At 36.5% G+C, this 22,728-nt stretch overlaps 1 protein-coding gene across 1 annotated transcript; it reads right to left on the bottom strand.

Annotated features, from left to right (window-relative positions):
• Positions 1–295: 295 nt before the first annotated feature.
• LOC140154696 (equilibrative nucleobase transporter 1-like) lies at positions 296–21,707 on the bottom strand. Its single transcript, XM_072177266.1, has 10 exons — positions 21,417–21,707; positions 11,127–11,482; positions 10,684–10,807; positions 7,502–7,594; positions 6,151–6,391; positions 5,083–5,265; positions 4,706–4,804; positions 4,152–4,344; positions 3,423–3,546; positions 296–776 (listed from the first exon to the last, which is right to left on the bottom strand). The coding sequence occupies exons 2-10, from the start codon at positions 11,444–11,446 to the stop codon at positions 618–620; spliced, it is 1,536 nt and encodes a 511-aa protein (XP_072033367.1). The 5' UTR covers positions 11,447–11,482; positions 21,417–21,707; the 3' UTR covers positions 296–617.
• Positions 21,708–22,728: the final 1,021 nt, after the last annotated feature.

The following is a 22,728-nucleotide window of genomic DNA, read 5'->3' as shown; positions in this document are numbered from 1 at the left end:
CATGAAGCTGAGACATAATGCTAATACCCCCATGTAAAAATAAATATTCTAAAAATTTCGTTCAGGTGCTGCAGATGTCTCAAAATCATGATATTTTGACCTTTAAAATCTTGAAATGTGCCTAAAAGGGCCTAAATATTGAAATTTGGCTGTTGCCATGGAAACCAAGTGTGAATCTGAAATTTTTCATCACCTACTTAGTTGCGGGTCCATTGACTACTGTTGGGCAAAATATAAGAAAAAGTCATTTTCCACCGTCGGCCATTGTGTGTTCTATAATTACTGACTTATGCTCGCGGAATCGCTGCCTGGGGTTAGCCGTGTAGCTACTGGTCCGTGATCGTGTGCTTGGCATGCGAGGGGTCTTAAGGTTCGAATCCCGGGGGTGCCAAGAGAAAGAAGTTCTTCATCTTCTCTCCTTTTTCGTTTCTTCTTTAACTTCCGATAGCAAAAAGCAGGGTTGGGTGTTAGGATTAATGTTGGCATGCTGCTTGGAGGGAAAAACTTTTGCAAACCGACGGTTTACCGACCGATCCATATAAAAGTAGTATATGGACAAGTAAACAATGTTTTGTTTTCGTTTTTATTTTGTGTTTTTCGTAAAAGCTAATATCCCTTCATGTTTCTTCCACCTTCACTGGGTTGTCAATACCAGCTGTTTCATTCCGTTGTTTCTTCATTTCCTTAAACTCCTTATTTCTTCGTTTGGCATAGAAGTGAATGTAAATTGGTAGCACGATCGTAACCATACACGCCCCCAATAGTATCAGATTAACCTGAAAAGATACAATTGTGAAAAAGAAAACAATCATTAGCATGATTAGAGAGCTTTCGGCCTCCCTTCACATTACAAGTGCAACTGACAAACACACGAGTCATTTCCCACTTAATTACCGTATTGTGCGGTGTACGCAGCCTCGCAGGTTAATTTTAGGCTAAAGCAGCCAGAATTTTAAAATTGAACCAATAAGTATATAATGGATTTGATTAATTGAAAATAAAAAGATATAATTTACAGCTCAAGTAGGGGTTTTCAACAATAAAATTACTCGGACTTGATTAAAAGAAGAAAAAGGATAGTTTGACCTATCTACGATTACAAAAAGGTACGGTTACAAAACGGTAACATTGTGACGTCATAGGTCTAATTTTGGCACCACAGGGAGCGAAATTGTTGAAAATGGTCCCCAATTATTGGCTTTTCCATGATAAATAAGAAAAAGAATAGTTCGTGTTATGTAGGATGTTTCGGTATCTCAGTAATACATCAAAATCGACAATACTAGAACCCATTGAGTTTTATTGAGTGAATTTGACTTTGACTGATAGCCTGGCTAGCCTGATATCCAAGAGAGCGATTTTTACACCCGCTCTATATCACTCTTTAATCTTGCAATTATCACCCAACTTAAAATCACACTACGCTATACCGTAGAATTCCGTCTAGAAGCATATATGCCTCTAAACGAGGTTTTTTTAAACGAAAGATATGAAAGGCCAATACCCTTCTCAAAAACATTGCAATAGATTGGTCTTACAAATATACATGTTTGTACAGCCGCCTTTATCAGTAATATAGTTGTTCAAACTCCAAATAACGTTTTTGTTGAGAGTGTCTGCCTCTTGTCTCTTGTGTCAAAAAAACCTCGTTTAGAGGCATATATATGCTTGTAGACGGAATTTTACGGTATTTTGACAGTGTTACCTGGGTAAGAAAGCAAACAAGGTTGTTAAACTTTTCTTTTTCTATTTTTTTTCTGATTTCATTTTCGCCCCCAGAGGGGGAAAATTGAACCTATGACTGGACCATAACTCCATACCTCAAAGTATACTTTTTTTCTGAATCCATATTATATTACCAGAGGATCACGATGGTGTGAGTTTTAACAGGTCTGAATGATTTTGAACTTGACACTCTGGGCAAAGTTCAATGACATTTGTATACTAGAATGAGGTAGTGTTAAAATGCCTCCATACCCTAGATTATTTAGCACTATAAGTAGGCCTACTATTCATCTGCCAGATATGACAAAAACTAGTCCGAATAATCAGACCCAGAACACACCACTCTTCGCCATACATACAGAGGCGCCGGCGGGGTTCGAACCCACGCTGCACTGAGCAGCTATAATGAACTCCTATACGATATTGACATAACACCAGCGCCTTAGACCGCTCGGCTATCAGGCTTGATGGTGTCATGATGAAAATTTAAAAATATAATCGCAACTTCATTATTTCAACATACCAAGTGACAAGCAAAGACAGAAAGCGTACCATATTTTGGAATTTTATTTATTTAAAAACATTAAAGTATATTAATAGCGCTCAATTGTTGATAACTGCGTGTTTTATATACAGAAATAGAACAACAATAAATGAGGCTATACACGCACAATAGTATATCGATTTTGATTCACACGTGCGCTACGAACTCGCCGTATACTAAAAGCATAGATTATCAATGTGGCGTGGCCTACCATTTTTCTTGTAGATTCTTTTATACACGTCGATGTTTTCATCAATTATACAATTAATCCACATTAGACCCATAATTTTATTTCAGGAAATAAAAGATTAGATTACCATAAAAACGAAACAGTAATCATTTGTGGGGTCTTGTGTAATTTATACATGGAATTTTCAACGTTTTTTCTATCGCCATTCTCGCTAAATTAAAAAAATATTTTGGCGTATATAAAATTGAAATAAAATTCTCTGCCTCATAAACGACATCAAATGTGCCACAATTGGGTATCACGAATCGTTATATATTATATGATGTGCAGTTAATATTCATATTTTCTTTTATACAGAGGATGATTCAGTTTTGACAGGAAAAATATTTTCTTGAAAACCCTCTCACTCGGTTATTTTAAAACGGTAACCACGCTTCCCTAGAATGTGCAATAAATTAGCATTAAAATTTTTCTTATTCTAACAGCAAGCGTTTCTAAAATGCAGTATGGCGAAATGTGGTGTAGACCCAGAACAAAATATTAATTTCTGACATGATCGTGTTCTGGGTCTGAACTGTTTCCATTCGAAATCTTGATGGCAAATTGGACAAAAGAAGCACAGGTCCTACTTCACAGTGTTTTAATCCCTATTCATATTGCGTGAATCACTCTATTGTGGACCATCCTTTTGATACTTGAGTATTTGGCCTTTTGTCTACCTCTGTTTGTAAACAAACGAGGAGCCTCGCCGAATACGAAATTCAGCGTAATAGTACGGCACTAGACAAAAACATGATTTGCACGATTGTATTGCATGTAAACTGAAATATATTGCATTATAACGAGTAAACGAGCTAATGAGTAAAATGAATAAAAGACTAGTTGTTTCGTCTTGATTTTATACCAAAATAAAATTTGATAAAAAGATATGAACCCAATGTGATGGATCGGATGATTTCTTACCACTAACGGATCGTTGTCGAAGAATTTCTGCGATACAATAAACAACGGGAACTGCAATAGACCGATGATGCTACTTATAGCCAGCAGAAGACCGTATAATGTCCCAAAATATTGACCGGGAAAGCTGTGAAACAAATAACATAATTGATAGGGGTAAGATTAAATTGGATAGGTTCGGGTCAGCGTCCCTTATTCTTAAAGTCATATTGTAGCATTTGTTAAGTCTATGTATAAGCAACAATTTCCTATGCTAAACTCAATTTGGCCAAAGTATGGACATGGGTTGGTTTTGTATTCAAGTATTCAATTGTCAACAAAAGATCAGTATACTCAGTAAAGTACCCATATTTTTTTTATTTACAGCTGGGACGTTTTAACTAGAACCGGGAACACTACCATGCAAAGGTGGTACGGATATGTGAAGGGGTCAAGGGTCCCCTTTTCAGGGCCTCCAGCAGTTCGAAGACACCACACCGAAGTTCCCAAAGTTTGGCGCCATGCCTCACGCCCCTACCGAAATGAAAGTCGAGTAACCTCAGGACTATTGTCTAAGATAGGTTATTGCTATTATTTTGTTATTAACTTGGCTGTTGCAGTTCCCTACTCGCCTACTTTTTCAGTCTCTATCTCTCTCTCTCTCCAATTCGTTCCATCTTTCCATGTCTTTGTCTACCTCAGTATGTATTCCTCTCTCACGCACTCATTGTTTTATTGAAACTTAAGACTTACAATATTGGTATTGCAGCCGCGGCTAGGGCAAACATGAATCCTCTGGTAATGATGTGTAAAAGATACGTCACATATAAGACCTCAATGACAGGGATAACATTCCATATTGAGAATACAACATAAAGTAAAGTTGTCATAGTAAATGCAAGCCCACTATCGCTGAGATCCTCGAATGGACCCCGATGTGAATCACCTGAGGAAAAACAAACAAGAATTAGTATGTATTAAACGATACTTCTCTAAACATCTAGAATGATTAGTATTACTCTTCGAACATGTCCGTAAACTGTTTTCTTTAACGATTGCCAAAAACGGCACCTTCATATTTTTTACAGGTAATTTCTTATGCATATCACTAGCAGTACCCTTTCTCTATGAATTGAACAGCTTCTTTCAGGTAAGATATTTCAAAAACTGTTCGCCACACTTGGTAACCCCTTGTGACCCACAGGTGCAACACCACATACACCAAAGTATGACCGAGAAGTATGACGTAGGTCTTCCCCCCTTATCCTTATACTCCACTTAGACTTCCTAATAGCTTTATAACTCACTTTGTCGTGACTTATTCCTGTCGAGAATCAGCCCAGAAAATGGCGCCACAAGAATACCGCAAACCTGATAAAAGCTGAAAATCGTTGTGTACTGGCTCACTTAAAAAAAAGAAAGGTTGATGAATGACTCAAAGTAGCAAACCACACGTGGATGTGGATTTGTGTCACGCATTCGTCATTAGCTCTTTGATAAACTAACTTCCGCACACATAGAAGTACTAAAATCTTAATATATTCTTAAATTTTAAGTTTTAATATCAAATAGAAACATAAGACGAGAGGACAGTGCTCATCGCGTCTGTACATAAGATTAGAATCTCGGGAGTAGATTATGCTTCAAAACGAAAAATCACGGTCAACATCTACATTTTACTCACCCAGTTTTTCATCGCCATCAGATAGCTGGACCAGGAAAGGGTTTAGAGTACCCAGGAAATACAGTAGACGTAATTGTAGAATAGAAAACCAAATAATGAACAGGAAAAATAACGGAGAGCAGATACAGGATTTAACTGTCGGAAAATCTTTGTTCCTTTGACTCTCGGCAAGCTGACGGGAAACTGTATAGGAGTAAACCAGAGGATGATTTAAGGAAGTCCCATCATGCACTGCAAACGTGTTATCACTAGAGTTTCAACTGCCACTTTACTTTTCAAATCCCTTTGAATTCTGTGCAAAAGTTGTTGTTTAAGAATTGTGCGTGTGTCATTATTACTTGGTCGATTTCAGTAACAAAAGTGTGCATAAAGGATAATTCACACCTTTTGTAGGTAACATAAAATGTGAAATCAAATAGCATTTTGGATGCGTTTTTATTGTAAATATATCAGTCCAAATTCAAATTTAACCATGCCCGTCAATGCAATGTGCGAGCAGTGGTGTCATGTTTACTCACACATCTGTGCTAACCGCAAGTCAACACAGTGGCGGGGTGGGAAGTGCTTAAATCATGCTCTGGGAGTATTGAAATATTATGATTGTGTCGATACTCCTCTATTAGTTTTGAGTAATGCGGTTGAATGTTATTCTTCTCAAACATTTTCATGAATGGTGACGAAAAATCAGTCAATTCTGTTTATGCAGGCCGAGAATAGGCGTTTTACCGATGCTGCTGTTAATGCAAGATCAGTTAATGTCTATCATACAGAAAATCATGCGCCCGCCCATTGCTAATTCACTTTGTGGATATTCGATTTAATGATCCTGACATGCGATTCTTATCAATTTTTCAACAAATAAGCGTACATTCTACCGGCATATTTTCACCTACGACAGGGATTATAGGTACTCTCTTATTATTATACACGTTTTTTTTTATATCAAAATCGCTGGATCAACACATCTTAAAAGTTGACCAAGCCAACTGTTCATCACCCCTTGACGCCTACTGTTTCACCCTTGAAGGAACTTGATTGCCAAAATATTATAACATAACAGTCACTTACTTTCATCATTGGTGGTTTCACTAGGTCCGTTTTCTTCTTCCTGCTCCTTTCTTTTCGCATCCATTCTCTCCGCTATATCAATGTTGTCCTCTTTCTTCTTTTTCTGTCCATAATCTGGCGGCAACGGCCAAGGAATATGACGCTTTGGCAGGAATACAAATGTATTTATAAAGAAGCAGAAAGTCGCTCCAGCTAAAGTAGCAAATGCTATTTGAATAGAAATTCCACCTTCGTACCCAAACTGCATATATAATGTGGAAAATATACATTAAAAATTAATATAAACAAATTAAGGCTATAGATACTCAAACTATAAGCTACTCAGGCTCTTTGAGCTAATAAAGTAGATGTACATTAACAAAAAGAGATTCAGGTTTCACTGATGCACATCATGTTCCCAACACCAATTTCCGGAAAGCTCACAAATTAATCAGTCGGCGCAAATTACCGCATTTCATGATTTGGCACTGGTATCGAATCTGATACTTCTGTACATGCTGTATGTACCTAATCTTGTACAAGTGAATCCTATTGCAACTATACTTTTGAATCCAAATTTTAAACCTTATTTACACCAAAATTAATTGTAAGTGTTCACATTAATTACACGTAATTATGTGACAAAAGAATTTTTAAAAAATTACATATTTGATTACATAATAAATTATCTATTTATATGTATTGCAAAATAATACAATACAGCCTTGCGATGGGCTTGTGGCGAATTAAATGTACAGTCTGGAAACAAAAGTAAAATCTTTTCCAGACTTCAAATGAATTGACAAGGGAGTATAGATTTTGCCGGGATTAGTTTGCTACCAGTCTCGTCAGTGGGTTGGTTAGCATAGTAAGCGCTAAATTTCATTGGTTCCTGACTGTCGTTTATGACACGATAGAAGATAGTGGCCGCGTCGGCGGGGAACACGCTTGTGAGTCACGCGTATGTAGCGCGTTATAAAGCGTAATACGCAAACGTGATCGCAGTACGCTCAACTAAAATTAAAAAAAGTTCATTTTATGGTCCATTTGGCTTCCTCGTAACAGTACTGTTCGTGAGTGATACTCGCGCGATAAAAGGCGGTGCATCTATAGCGCATAATCTTATCGTACTCGCCAGTATCCACTATTCAAAATATTGGACCTGCCTATCATCTATCACGCGAGAGATGGTTATAGCAACAAAAACTCTCTAACACTCTAACAATATGCACTTTCTACATTCAATATGTTTGTGTTGGATAAGAAAATGCAACTTTGATCGATGTGTTTAAACACTATTTTGTTAGTGCACATATAAAGTAATATAAAGAATACTGGCAAATTTAATTTTGAGGACATATTATTTTTTTACCTTAATAAGCAGCATTACAAAGCTAGAAGAATCGATGCATCCACTTAGTAACGTCATAACAGTTGCTCTGTGGTTTCCAAACAGATTACCTATCTGCAAAATATATTCAACAAACCCACATTGTTTCGCAATTAAGAAAATGCCAAATTGCAATAAAAGTCTGTGTTTTATATATTAAAAGTCTGTGTTTATACATGTCCATGTAATCTTATAGAAAAAAACACATGTACAGTAAGCCAAAGAATTTAGGTACCCGTTGTGTTCAGCCCTAAAGGGCCCTAAATAAAGACATATATGTCAAAATTAAAACAAGCAGCCATTACATGTCCTCTTAAGGCAGCTGTGTACTCTCAGACATGCATGTAGTAAAAGTGCCATAACTTTGTAATTATTCACGCAAGACATATAAAAGTATACATTTTTATAAAGGCAATACATCAATGAATCTTAATATAAATACAGATTTGGTAAAAACAACAATTATGAAGAAAATCACAAAAAAGTGAGTTTTTGGCAATTTTTGTTCGGTACATCATAACAAAAAAACACTCTTTCCAAAAATTGTTTTTTTCTTAATCTTGAGACACCATTCCAAAAACGATTTTTTTTAGTTTTTTGATATTGGCCTTATTTTTTGAGATATTCACCATATAAGGCATAAAATGAACTTTTAAAATTCACAAACGCCTATTTGCACAAAATGATGCCTAAAATCGGAAATAGACCAAAATATAAAAAATGAGAAAACCGTTTCTTAAGTCGATCATGCTTTTTATGATGAGCATAATTGCTTACCTATAGATGCTGTATTTATTGAGTTATCGTGTACCTAAATCGTCATTTTACCGAGAAAATGAACAATGAAATAAAGGCCGTTGAAGTTTAAAGTGGTCACATTTTGCACTTTGATCGAAGCTCACAGGAGAATGCGGCAGTTCTCGTTTTTCTACCTTACATTACGTGAACATCAGGTACATCCACAGCCTCTTGAGAAGTTTGGGCGAAATCTATTTATATCTTGATGTTTAAATCGGGGAAAAGAACTTGAAAAAATTCACATTTTATCAGCTAAAACGGAGCCATTTGACCGCTAGGTTTTTATGAAATCAGTGCTTCCGTGGCGCTTCCATAAGATGCGCCGCGCATGCAGATAAGCGTTGCGTATGCGTACGTATCTGTGCGTTAACATATTGCGCGTCTACAAAACGCGATGCGTTGTTGCTCGCGTATACCCCGATGATTTTCTTTCCTTTTAAATTGCGGAAACGAGTGAAATAGTGAAATAAAATCCATAAAATAGAGCAGTTGGAGTTAACAAATCTGGATTTTCTTTCCTTGTATTTATAAAAAACATAACAAAGTAAATACATTTCAAAAAAGCTCAATTTCGCGAAAGAAACAATGTCTAGAGTACACAGCCGCGTTAAGCTCTGATTTGAAGACCTTTTTGTTGAAATTGGTTGATAATTAAAGAATCATTGATCTAAAACCTAATGAAGAAACGAAATCAAAAGTTGTACTTTTGTGTTCTAATCAATGAAAGCACGACGCTAGTTTTAACATGTTAATCAATGAAAGCACGGCGCTAGTTTTCTTGATCGCGAATGCTTTGTGTACAATACGATGGGACATGCAATGGAGCAAACTGTTACTTTTAAATTGTCATATTCCTTGGGGTTTTGGATCGTCGTGTCTTTATTTCTTGAACAATTTCAACGAATGAGGTCTTAAATTCGAGGTAAAAGATGCAGCTATTTGCTGTTGGTTCCAGTTAGGCCTATGAGATATCTGTCTTTAATTAGGATATACAGGGGGTGAACATAACTGCTACCTTAATTATTTGGCTTACTGTATTTCAATTATTTTTATGGAGAGAAAAGTGGCATTGGGATTTTGTTATACGTGATTAACAACCTTTGGTTTGTAAGCAAGGTATAAACAGTAAGCATAAACTTCCCCAACGTAGCCAGGTATTTCTCGGTCCACATGGAGCGAGTAAATGAGGATTGAGGAAAAGGAAAAGGAAATGGGAAAGTACAAGGCGGAACGAGAAGAGGAAAATGAAGAAAAAGGGAAGACAAAATAGACATAAGAGAACAGGAGGAGGACAAGGGAAAAGAAAAGAAGAATAACCTGACAATGTGTTAAAATTTAAACCCCACCCGACTTACATATCGTCATGTGTTCGGCAAATCCGTATTCGTCTTTTGGTAAATTCATGTCACGCGTGAATTATTTTTGAATTAGCTAACAATGGGTCAACGCTTTAATTATAGAGAGCAGCATATCAATATGTTAACGGTGATCTTCGTCAACCGTAATGCGTTGTACTTTGCTAATCTATATGCTGCCCTCACGCTGATCCATTGAACAGTTTTCCAGTTTAGTGGTTCAGAGAAAGTAGTCAAATGACCATTCACACTCAAGCTATACAGTCAGCACATGGTTGCTCAATATGCAGCCTTTCCGCCCAAAGTTTTACCAGGGACCGTGTATATGCGAGTTGCTGGTTTACTAATTATCCTCAGTTGAGCAAGTACCTACCATGGTACGAACCCCAGCACGGCGTGTGGCTTGTGTTGCACAATGCAAAAGTAACCTTCATATTGCCCTACATGTATAATAATAATACTCTAGAAATGCCAACATAAATTATCAAAGAACATTATTTTAAAACTTATTTCAGTATCAAAATCAGTAGCGACGGAAAGCGTACGTTGTTCGGCACCACTAGCATGGTATCGAACGAAGGTCGTAACAGATAATCTGATAACAATAGCCCAACACTGCCATATAGATGCAATGGAGATGGGTTGAAATCAATCAAAGGACGTGCTTTTCTGAAAAGCAGAGTGTCAAGTTAAGTATACCATAGCTATACTGTAGTGCGCCCAAACAGTATTGTGTGCGCTACGCAGTATCAGTATGCATGTAGAAATGCAATGAGTTTGAAATGCACCATTAAAATTGACGTTGCCCTCTATTATTTAAAGTATTGGTCGGATTTGGTCCATTGTTCGCTAATGAAAAAATTATTCATACGTAACATGAATTTACCAAAAGACGAATATAGATTCAATCGTGCGCCCACTGTTACCTCAATCTGCATATTTAATCAGCATGATCAGAAAATGATCACTAACACCATAAAATGTCTTAACAGGGGATTTCATGAATCTTACCTGCATATTAGTAAACAGGATTGCAATACCACCAATTGAAATGCAAACCATTCCTGGGAACAGAAGTTCGGGTATTGATGGGCTCGAAAACGCCATCATAATCAGCCCAGATACTACTAAAAGGCTGGAAAAAGTAAGTACAGATTAATTAATTATTGAATAACTTTGAAAACATAGCAAATGCCGATTATTGAAAATTTGAACCAGAGACGCACAAACTAATAGTTTGGAATATCTTTTAGGCAGCCAGGCTGCTCGCAATTTGAAATGGGACGCCGAACATCTTTTGATATATTTGGTGTCTACTAACTATACATGCCATATGTTATTCTAAAACACCCTAGGCTATAATAAACATGTCAGTTTGCTAATGATTTGATGTGGTCACGTTATATAAATCATACATCCAGCAATAGATTACCATTCAAATGAGCGATACTTACTGTAGCAATAAACGTAAAAACCTTGTTCCAAAATAGTCGAATATTAATCCAGTAAAAAGAACACTTCCTTGTAGTGAGAATGCGCCCACTGTAAAAACCAAGTTCAAAATAGCATCTTGCTCGGCACATGTTGGAGGAGTATCTTCGTCATTCGTTGTGTCTATGGCAGTTTCATTGTTGCACAGATTACTGTAATAGCCATCTGCTTTTAGGACGTAAACCAAGGTTGCCCAGCCGTATATAAGCCCACCGTAAAATAAAAGTTCACCAATACCCAAGGCAAATGGCGCGTACCGGTAAAACTGATGCCTTTGTCCCATCTTCTTTTCTTTAAGCAGGTAGCTGATTTCTTCTGCCTGAAATGAAAAACAAAACTGCTCATAACATTCAATTCAAACAAGGAGGAACCACAAGTGTCGCCTGCATTCGTGATTACCTTGGGCAACAGAAGTTCTATTGATAGTATGAAAAGAGCAAATTGTCCTAATTTCCTAAAAATCTTACATACTACTATTTTAAATACTAATGCGAGCACAATATTGAACAAATCTATGCTAACCTTGAAATTATGTTTTATATTTTGGTACAAAATGTTGACTATTTCCTGGCAAGTTCTATCAAAAACAGCATATCTATCTACCCTCAGATGACCCAAATTGACCTTGAAATAACCTTCAAAAAGATGGGCACATAATGCAGATAATTTGTACCAAAATTTTGTGAAAATCCAACATTCTTTTTTTTTAATATTATTACCTCAGATGACCAAACATACATTTTTTATATCGGTCACCCACCTCCAAACTTCACCAGTCTATTTAAATTAAACCCTATCGCGGTGGTTTTTTTTTAAAGACAGTTCTTGTTAGCTTTGGTTTCGTCCTTGTGCATTGCTTCTTTAGCTTTATTGTATACTGCGCCAATTAAGTATCCTTACACTTGGAAAAATAATCACAATTTCCAAACTGAACAATATTGGAGTAAATTTGTTTTTTAATAGATTTACTATCTAATCCTGCACATAATATGACACCACATTGAATCCAATGTGACTTCAAGAAGTAAAGTTACAAGCATTTGATTAGACGTAAGTCCAGTTTCAAAAGTGACAAACTGGCCTATTCAAAACTCCACAGACCACAAATCTGGTTTGAGAGTGGTGAATGGCTAATTTATGCTTTTGGCTTTAATTTAAAACAAAAGGAACAAAAGAAAACTTAAACAAAAGAACTGACAAATAAAATGAAAGTTATGAAAAGTACACAAAAGTAAAAACTGAAATAAAAACTGCTTTAGGGTACATGCTCATCAATTTCATTCAGGGGCGTGTTTGAAAAACGGCACAGCGCATTAGTAAAAAGAATAAAAAATACTAAAATTTTCACCAGGGTTCGAACCACTGCCAATTGCACTATGAATGCTAGAGATGCCTACTGTGCCACGGTGACTGTGGTTAACATTCGGCGATTTTCAAAGATATACATATCAACACGTTTCTAGTGTATTGAAAATCAGATTTTGGTAGGAATACAGTCATAGAAAGACATATGACTCTACTTGTCTGTTTGTTTTTCATTTAATACAAATTAATTTTGATGAATTGAACTGGTACGACTCTTAGGACTCGTGATAAACGACGATTAATTTTGTAATAATAAAATGAAAACGCTGGGTCACTCACGACGTCATTTGTAATTCATGTCAAAACCTGGGAGGACCACACACATCCGTGTTACTGTATACGTGCGCAATCGATACTCAATGATCCAGACAATACCGTTTGAATATACCGCCCTTATGTATGCACATGCTTGACACATCTTGTCACTTGCGGGAAGATATACTATAGGCCTACACTAATAGCTTACAATAGATACCCCACCGTAAATAGCTCTCTTCATTACCTCGCTGTGCTATTATATACGCGTAGTGTACGTACTTTTGAACCATATTTTGTTCAAAAATGATAGGAAGGGACTGTTTTCAGCTAAAATGTTGGTTATCAGCAGATGCTTAATGATACCGGGAAGTGTTGCAGAAAGGTAAGCGTACTCTTTATTTATTCAAAATATCACATATCAATGAATTTAAATTGGAAATCCAAAAAGGAAATGCCAGGTCAAAATTCTCACCTTAGAATTATTGTGAAATAAAATCAAACCAAATTTAGGCTCCGCAAACAACGTCCAATTATTCCCATTGGTGTTTGCTACACGTGCATATAATAAATTATAATTTGGGGCTAATTTGAGAAGAGTTAATGCCTCGAGTTTCAAAATACACCGAGTGATGTTTTTTGATCAAAAACATCGACAATTCAAGACTCTGTAAAAACAAATCAAGAATTTTCTGGGATAATTGCAACTAAGTATAATGAAAGTTATGATCTAAGCTACCAGATGCATCATTAATTTCCTGACTATGATATTTAGTTGTGGGAAAAGATTACTTTAATGTTTTGACCAAAAAGAGCATGTAGCCTTAAATAACGCTTCATTGAAGAAACTGTTTTGTCTCTTTGTTGCACTTGTTGGAATCTTTTTGCGCCTTGTATAGACCAGTTTGTCACTTTTAAAACTGGATCTTCGTCTATTCAATTGCTTGTAACTTTACTTGGATTAAATGTGGTGTCATAATGTGCAAGATTAGATAGTGCATCTATTGAAAAAACAAATTTACCCCAATATTGTTCCGTTTTGAAATTGTAATTATTTTTCCAAGTGTAAGGATACTTTATTGGCGCAGTATATTAAGCTAAAAGCAGAACTGGCTACAACATGTCCACATCAAAAGATGCCATCAGCTGCGGACCACCATTTTAGCATTCCTTCTATATGCTCTGAAAGCAGTGTATCAATGAATAAATAAGAATTTTGGAAATAGTGATATAGACAATTCTGGTTTTATAAGCCCTCGATAATCGGTGTATACGTTTCTTATTTCTGTCAAATATTTTTTACGCGTGATGAGAAACAGCCTATCGGTGGAAATCGACAACGTGATTCTTTTTGGGAAATCTCTATAGAGCTTACTTATCTAAATCATACAGGGGCAAAAAAATAAACATGCTCCAAATTCATTCAAAAGCACATCATAATTTTCGCCTGCTCCTTTGTTTATGTACATTTGAGCAACTTTAACTTTTGGCTCATGTACAATAAATAAATCGACCTTAGACCGTTGAGATCTTTGGATCTTTACATTTTGAGTATCTATGGAACCAGACGAATAACATATACCATTAATTTGTAATGTATACTTGAAACTGGTCGAGATCATCAAAGGGGGGATATGGGGCCCGGGGTATTATTTACTCTTTTTTCACCACCCGGATTTTTACCGCCTTCTGAATTCCTCCTGAAATTTTGGGTTTCACCACTGCGTAAAACCGGCTAGCTATTTTCTCAATGTTAATTTTGTCCCAGGTTTTACACACTGGAACACGGAACGATTTGATGCGAAGGTCTTGCAAATGGAAATCTATTTGAAATCTAACCAGGCGCGTATACAACATCTTTTGCCGTGCGCCCGCACCGCCTATCAAAAAAAAAATTGTAATCTTTGTGTTCTATTCCGTTTCTATGGCAACAATCACCCTATTTAAAGATTTTTCAATATTTACCCAATAATGTCACATTTTAAATAGCTATTTCTTGGAAAGTAAATGAAGTGGAATCTTCCTTATCTAAAGTCGTTAAATAAAGCACTTACTTTTAGCTGCATGGCCTCCATATCGTTTAAGATATTAAGCCTACTCCTACAAATGTTTTATAGACTCGCGACGATTACTGATAGCACCTTTAATGGTTCCGGCTGGTCACATATAAAAGACAATACGTTACTAATTTACTGTGCTTGCAAGGCCTGAACATTGTGGACCTATTATCTCTATTATACACTTTTATTTCTGCTCTGGGTCGACTCTCTGAATCATCATTTATCTGTTTTCCTTGAAGAGGTTTCCGCTTCTTGGTCTGAATTACACAGCCGTGACGATAGTCACGGCTGTGTCTTTTTCTTACAGGTTCTTTCTTCTTTCTTTCTTTCTTCTTTCTTTCTGCCGACCACTACATTTGCTCTAGCACTTACATGCTTGTACCGATTTTAACCTAACTTGGTCACAACCATCATTGACCATGCCCCTACATGTCGTATGAAACTCGTGGGGTCAAAGGGCAAGCAGGGGTCATAGGGGTCAAAAACGTGATTTCAACTCAAAATGCTTCTTCTCTCACAGATTACGTAGGAGAGTGACACCACTTGTACACATGCATTGTTATTAGCCAGTGTCTATGGGGTCCTCACAGATTTGGGGTCAAAGGTCATTAAGGGGTCACTTCCGGTATAAAACGAAAAACCTTCAAAAAATTTTATTTGCTAAGAAAAACATAGGACAGTAACGGTATGTTTACAAATAGATTGTAGTTACTCTGTGCATATGTGGTATTTTTCTATTTAGGGTCAAAGGTCATTAAGGGGCTACTTCCGGTATAAAACGAAAATTCGTTTAAAATGCTTCTTCTCCCACAAATTACGTATGACAGTGACGCCACTTGCACACCTGCATTGTTATTACCCAGTGTCTATGTGGTCCTCACAAATTTGGAATCAAAGGTCATTAAGGGGTCACTTCCGGTATAAAACGAAAAACCTTCAAAAATTTTTATTTGCTAAGAAAAACATAGGACAGTAACGGTATGTTTACAAATAGATTGTAGTTACTCTGTGCATATGTGGTATTTTTTATTTAGGGTCAAAGGTCATTAAGGGGCTACTTCCGGTATAAAACGAAATTCCTTTAAAATGCTTCTTCTCCCACAAATTACGTATGACAGTGACGCCACTTGCACACATGCATTGTTATTACCCAGTGTCTATGGGGTCCTCACAAATTTGGAATCAAAGGTCATTAAAGGGTCACTTCCGGTATAAAACGAAAAACCTTCAAAAATTTTTATTTGGTAAGAAAAACTTCGGAGAGTGATGGTATATTCACACGTGAATTGTGTTTACCTATTGTACATGTGGTATTTTTTCATTTGGGGTCAAAGGTCATTAAGGGGTCACTTCCGGTCTGAGACGAAAAACCTTCAAAATGCCCCTTTCTGCCACAGATAACATAACAAAGTGGTGCCACTTGCACCCATACATTGACATTAGCTAATGTCTATGGGATTTTTATATATTTTGAGGTCAAAGGTCATTAAGGCGTCAAAATACGGCTGTGTTCGTGGTCTTAGACCACAGCTAAGTCTAGTTACTATTATGTTTCCTCTACATGACTCTATGTATCATCCCTATCTGATACCTCTGAATAGGTTTCCTCTTTAATGTCCTTACCTGGAAAGCCATGTACACTGCTAGGCCCGTCATTTGATTATCTATATATATAGATGTACTTTATTGGACGTAACTGTGAAATACTCTGTAGATACAAGCCGGCAGATGCACGGTACTTTGGCACATAAATTCTGTCCGGTCAGAAATTGTCCGGAAACCTGCTCAGTACCGTGCATCGATGTTCTTCTCAAAAGAAGGATATTGGCGAAAGATATTTGCACTATAGACACACGAGGATCATTTGTGTGCATCCGCGGCAAATCAGCTGCGATTTCCTTCCCCGCTGTTTTGTCTACCTTTATCCTGGGCTTGTGTAGACAAAATGTACAGTGCGACGCGACGCCCGGAATTAACGGCTTAAAAGGTAAAATCAAAATAAGCCTTACTTGATAAATTTCGGACGATGGGAACAGCTCGCGTTTTCAATTTTAAAACCTATCATTTTACTCAAAATCCCGTCTCGGCAATGGGAAATGGGCTCATTTTTTCGATATTTATCGGGGACTCGTTGCATTTAAAAATGCAACAGTCAACTAAATTGCCTAGACTTTTTTCCAAGAACACGGCCGGAATATCAGAGTCAGATATCAAATCGGATAAGAGAAAGTATCCGTCATTACAATAAACTCGCGTTATGAGAACTAATTACTATGCTATATACTGCGTCCAAAGAGTATCCGAAAACTTAAAACTAAAGCCATTTCTTAAAGACTAAACTAAATTACCAAATAAATAGGTTGATAGATGAAGAATTTTCCCTTTCTGCGTGTTTTGATACCGATACGACTTTATTTTGCTAACTTATAGCAATTTGAATAGAACTGATTGCTTTTCAAAGTGACAAAACTTACATTGACTGTCACGAAGCACGCAGATATTGATCAAACACTCTGAACGATGGTCAACAATGGCCCTATTGTTGTACAAGGCTCATTCAGTCATTTAATGAGGCAATACAAACGATAGAATTTGGTGTTGAAATGAGCAAAATTTTGAGTTACGCCTTTTTCTTAATTGAAATTAATTTTCTCGGCCAAATGAAAAGCAATAATTTTCATTTTTTCAGTAAATGTAAGGAAAAACTGTAATGCTTGATACTGTTTTTTTTTCAAATCCTAGTGTTAAACTTAGGCGTGACATTCAGTCATTTAGTGTAAGATTTTCGATTTTGATAGGCTTCAACTCTGCCCGCGAGCCTTTTTTTTGGATCAACCTTTAGCTTTTCAAAGTAATATAGTTCGCTAATGAAGGATTTTTCCCAACTTTCTAACGCACATCACCGTGAGCGATATATCATAGTTTTGTCAGAATTTCCGTTTTGATTTCACCATTCTTTACTGCCGGCTGAAAAATTTTCAAAATCAACGCGTGAAATCTGAGGCTAATACTAGCATTGTGGATCGATATCTCTGGGTGCCCGGCCTGGCTACAGTGTTGCCAGAACTTCAATATAGCAAAGAAATTCCCAGGCCTAGCGCTCCTATGACACTGATCATGCACGATGAGGATCTTTCATCACATGAGTGATTAATTATTTGATTTCATCATCACCGTGATCATCGGACCAATGTGTTGAATTTGCTTCTCCTCAAAACAACTTTGCCCAACATTTGGTAAAAAAAATCAACAATCTTACATGCAATTGGGCAATATTTTGAACAAAACTTTCATTTACAAAATATAAATATTACGCTGTATGTTTTATCAAGCAAACTGTTTCGAACACACTTCCAAATAACCTTCGTAACATCCCCAGACTTTCGTTATTTAAACGCCAGCTCAAAACCAATCTTTTTAAATTGATTGTTTTTATGTTTGTTTGTCAATTTCGTGCTTTACGCGCTTTGAGTTCTTCATCGGAAGAGATTGTGCCTTATAAGAACCATTCATTATCATTGTTAATTTAAACAGGTTTTTGTTTTTCAACAAAAACCTGTTCAAGCATTTAATTAAAAATTGCTTGCCTAAAAACAGAATAACTTGGATGTTAATACTTGACCTAATGTTTCAATTGTCCTGAAGGTGACTGGGTATGGTGCCTTTTGTTTGTGGTTGTTTGAAATTGCTTTTGGAAACTCACCGAAAGTCATAATGAAGCAGCCAAAACAATACAAGGTTAAACATGGAAGTTTATAAAAACCTAATAAATGACCTAAATGAAAAAACATTTGTGGCAACAATGAGCCTTGCATTGAAAGTCATGGTTAAAATGTGTTGAGTACCACCCCTACCATCCCTACATACACCCCACTACCCACCTCTGCACCCACCCCACCCCCATAGGCCTACATAATATTACATACCGGTACACAATAATATTTATATAGCACGGCTATAGCTATACAATTAGAAAGTAGGTCCTAGTGCTAAATTATGACAAATAAGCCTACATGTCAAATTAAAAACAAACCCGAACACAAGTCTGAAGGGTGTAATAACACGCTAATTTTTCTAGGTTTGGAGAGTGGATTTTCCCATAGACCTCATCCTAGGTAAATAAACAAACAAACAAACAGACAAAATGGTTTTCATAATCATGGAATCCATAGGCCCTATAAATTGAAATTGCAGGCTATCACGGGAGCAAATTTCCAAAATTCACCTCATTTACCAGAACACCCAATTCGGGATTTGGACTACCAAATCGCTGGTCGATCAATGGAAAAGGGACCTGGATAACAACAATGGAAATATCGATTATTTCTGCTGGTTGCTCTCGAGATAAAGTGCTTGACATTGAGTTTGACATTTTCGGAGCATGAAGGGAAAAAGGGTAAAATAAAAACGGAAATTCTGACAAAACTATAATATATAGACCCACACGATGTGCCTTATAGAGGTGGGAAATGTATTTCTTTAGCAAACTATATTAGTTTGAGACGCTAAAAATGAATTTCGTAAAAAAGCTCGCGGGCGAACTAAAGGCCTATAAAAATCAAAAATATCACACTAAAAGACACAATTTGATGCCTAATTTTAACACCAGGATTTAAACAAAATGTATATCCAAGCACTATGTTTTTAACTAACATTACTGAAGAAAAAAAAAATATTGCTTTATATTTGACCGAGAAAATAAATTTCATAGCAAAAAGGTGTATCTCTGAATTGTGCTGATTTTAACATGTATTGATCGCCTTTTAGCGCGACTATGCATAACAAAAGAATGTTTGACCATCGTTCTGAGTAGGCTTTGTTGAACCCGTTACAAAAGGTAGCAGAAATCGCCTTTAAGGAGGAAATATCTAAATTTGTCACCTTTGAAACTCGACCATTTGTCTCTCAAATGAGTATAGGCCTATAGCTTAGTGGAATAAAATGGCATTGTGCCAGATAAGGTATCAAAGTACGCGGAACCAAATTCTATCGACTACTTTATTTTGCAATTTAGATTCAATGAAGATTCAGTGTCTTTGAAGTTGCTTTTGTTTTAAATGTTCGGATACTTTTGTGCGCTGTATATTTTTGTATTAATAGTAAAGTTGAATTAATTAATTTCATTAGGCATTATAACAATATAAAATCAACTTCTTTTATTTTCTTTGCTTAAAGACAAAATGTAGATACTGTGGTTTCTACATCAAACCCGTCATACCGGGAATCGAACCAGGGACCTCTTTCTTGACTACCCATAATTCCCATGGTCATGGGGATGTCGTTATTTTGGTAACATATCGATTGTTTTTACACGATTTCTTCAGAAATACATCGATTTGAATGGTAATGTGAAAAATGTGATCTATTATAATTATGATAACAAAAACCTATCAACAATGAGAAAAAGGGGATGAGGCTGCACCGTGGTCCCAATTCTTGCCTCATCAAGATACCAGGAAAACCGAAAATTCGCGCCCGGTTGCCAGAGTTCTTTATAGACCTTTCCCCCTCTCTCCCATCATGCACTATTCCAGGGGGGTACTTCCGCCTATCGGGTGTCGCAAAACGCATCATCTTCCCGGGGGTGTACAGAGTTCTGTTCATTACATTCTGGAATACGGACATTTCGGCTGGTGCCGTCATCGGAAAAAAGGAATCGCATATAATGGCGCCAATGATTCGTACTTTGATTCGTGCCTTTCGGGGCATAAAAAACATCATTTCTATGCGTTATTGACATGGGGTCGTCAGGAAAAAAAGTTTCCTGTTACTGAAACCTAACTTTGTATCGATGGTCTTTACAAAAATCCATTTATATGGAATCAGTATGCCCATATTAAGACAAAATAATTGCCAAGACCATCGGGTGCACACGATTTATGAGGTTGATGGACTACGTCATACCCCCCTGGAATAGAGCATGATGGGAAAGAGGGAAAAGGGTCAATACGCGCCTGCTATTAAAGGAACAACCATCCATTATCATGATCATGAGGCCGGTCTGTGAATTTAAAATATCACATCTATCTAGGCCTACACCTTATAAATAGAAATCTCACAAAAAGTAACACGGCCGTTACAAATACGCCTGCTGCTTCAAAATTATTAATCGTAACAATTAATAACATCTGAAAGAATGGCGTTTTATGTACGGCGCATTCGCTCAATGCAATATTATTAAAAAAAGAAAATGTTAAAGTTCCAGTATTAAAGTAAATCATGGTATTGAACATGTTGAATTGAATTATGTGCGAAGATATAATAGTGGGTTTTACCGTGCTTGCGTTTAGCAATTAACTTTTAAATTCGGGATTTACTGCTGCGTTATACTGTTTATGATAATCATGATAATATTGAACCAAATTAAAAATAATGCGCGTGTATATAGGCCTTAAAAAGCACATTTCTTTCCATGTTAAAATATTGTAAAATACAAATAGGCCTATGGCTTATAACGGCTGCATGCGTTCATTTTTTGTGAGATCTTTATGTAACTCGGGTGTTACTCAGAGTCTTTATCTTTATTATCATGATTATGAGCTATTATGATTGGACTATTTACAATATACTTACCTGATTAGCCCTCTGGTTTACGGCCTAATTCCTTATGACGGTTTACTGTTTGTCCGACGCAAACAGCTATCGAATCATGCTAATCGTTCAGCTCCTTTTATGTGCTTTGGCTTTCTGATGTAGTTCATGTACATCACAAATCGCAACACCTGGAGTTAACAGTTTACCAGAATTTCCCGCTTTGATTCCAAGATGAGATGAAAGATTCAAAGAAGGATTAGCTCCATAACATGGCGACTCAAGTTCAACATCAGTGAAGTATACAACGTTTCAATGAAACCAAAATAAGTCGTGCTGTGTTTCCTGAGGAACTTTATGTAGTATGACCAATCTCATCTTTTCTTTACATGTATTATTTCATTGTTTAAGCAGGGTCACAGCGTTGTTTTGTGGAGATGAGACTATTGCCCTTCGTCCTCTGTCGCGTAGGGCAAATACCAACATGACGTGGGTAATCTGAGCCCTCTTATAGACCTGTTCATGGTAGCAGATATTCGTCAAGTATTCCAATACTCAAGAATTTATTTTATCATAGATGATTTTATCGGGATTTTATCAAAGTCTGCAATTGGCAAACACACGATAGGCATACAGCATAATAAAGGTATAGTTCCCGGTTAGTTCCATGGAATAATAATTGTGACATATAAATATTTACATTTAAATAAGATAAATGTTCCAAAGAGCATGGTTGAAAAACAAAATACACACCTACAAGTAACAAGCCCGGGTAACAAGTATGATTTATTTGACAATTTGTGATGAGAAAAATCACCTTTAAATGCATATGCAGCTATATGTCAACTTAGCTATTTGTGTGTGTGTGTGGGGGGGGGGGCTAAGACGGGTCCCCGGGGACGGGTCTCTCTCATATTTTATCTTTCCACTAGATCCTTCCCTCTGCGTTGAAATAGACCTACATGTATTATTTTAATATTCAAGTGAGTGCATATAAAGGGTTCACAACAAATAACTCCCCTAAAATTACAAAACTTTTTTCTTCATAACTTGACATACATTTCGTTGATTTGAAAAAATTAAACACCTGTGAATAAAGGAATCATTTTCCAACCCTCCCAAAGTTCTTTCTTCGAAACATCTTTTTGTTTTGGCCAAAACTAATCACATGTTCCAAAAATGATGCTTTCAGAAAAAGTTGCACTTTTCCGCATCCAATACATTCAATGTACAAAAACATTCTCAATATCAATGTTTTAATTGATTTAATGCTGTTTTTGGTTTCTTAAATTTTTATGTATACGATTACCCAGTCACCCATGCAATCATCTTGCAGTATAAAACAATGATTCAT

The sequence above is a fragment of the Amphiura filiformis genome, chromosome 1 (genome assembly GCF_039555335.1).
Source record: "Amphiura filiformis chromosome 1, Afil_fr2py, whole genome shotgun sequence".
Lineage (NCBI taxonomy): Eukaryota > Metazoa > Echinodermata > Ophiuroidea > Amphilepidida > Amphiuridae > Amphiura > Amphiura filiformis.
This window is presented reverse-complemented; position numbering and strand designations above follow the sequence as displayed.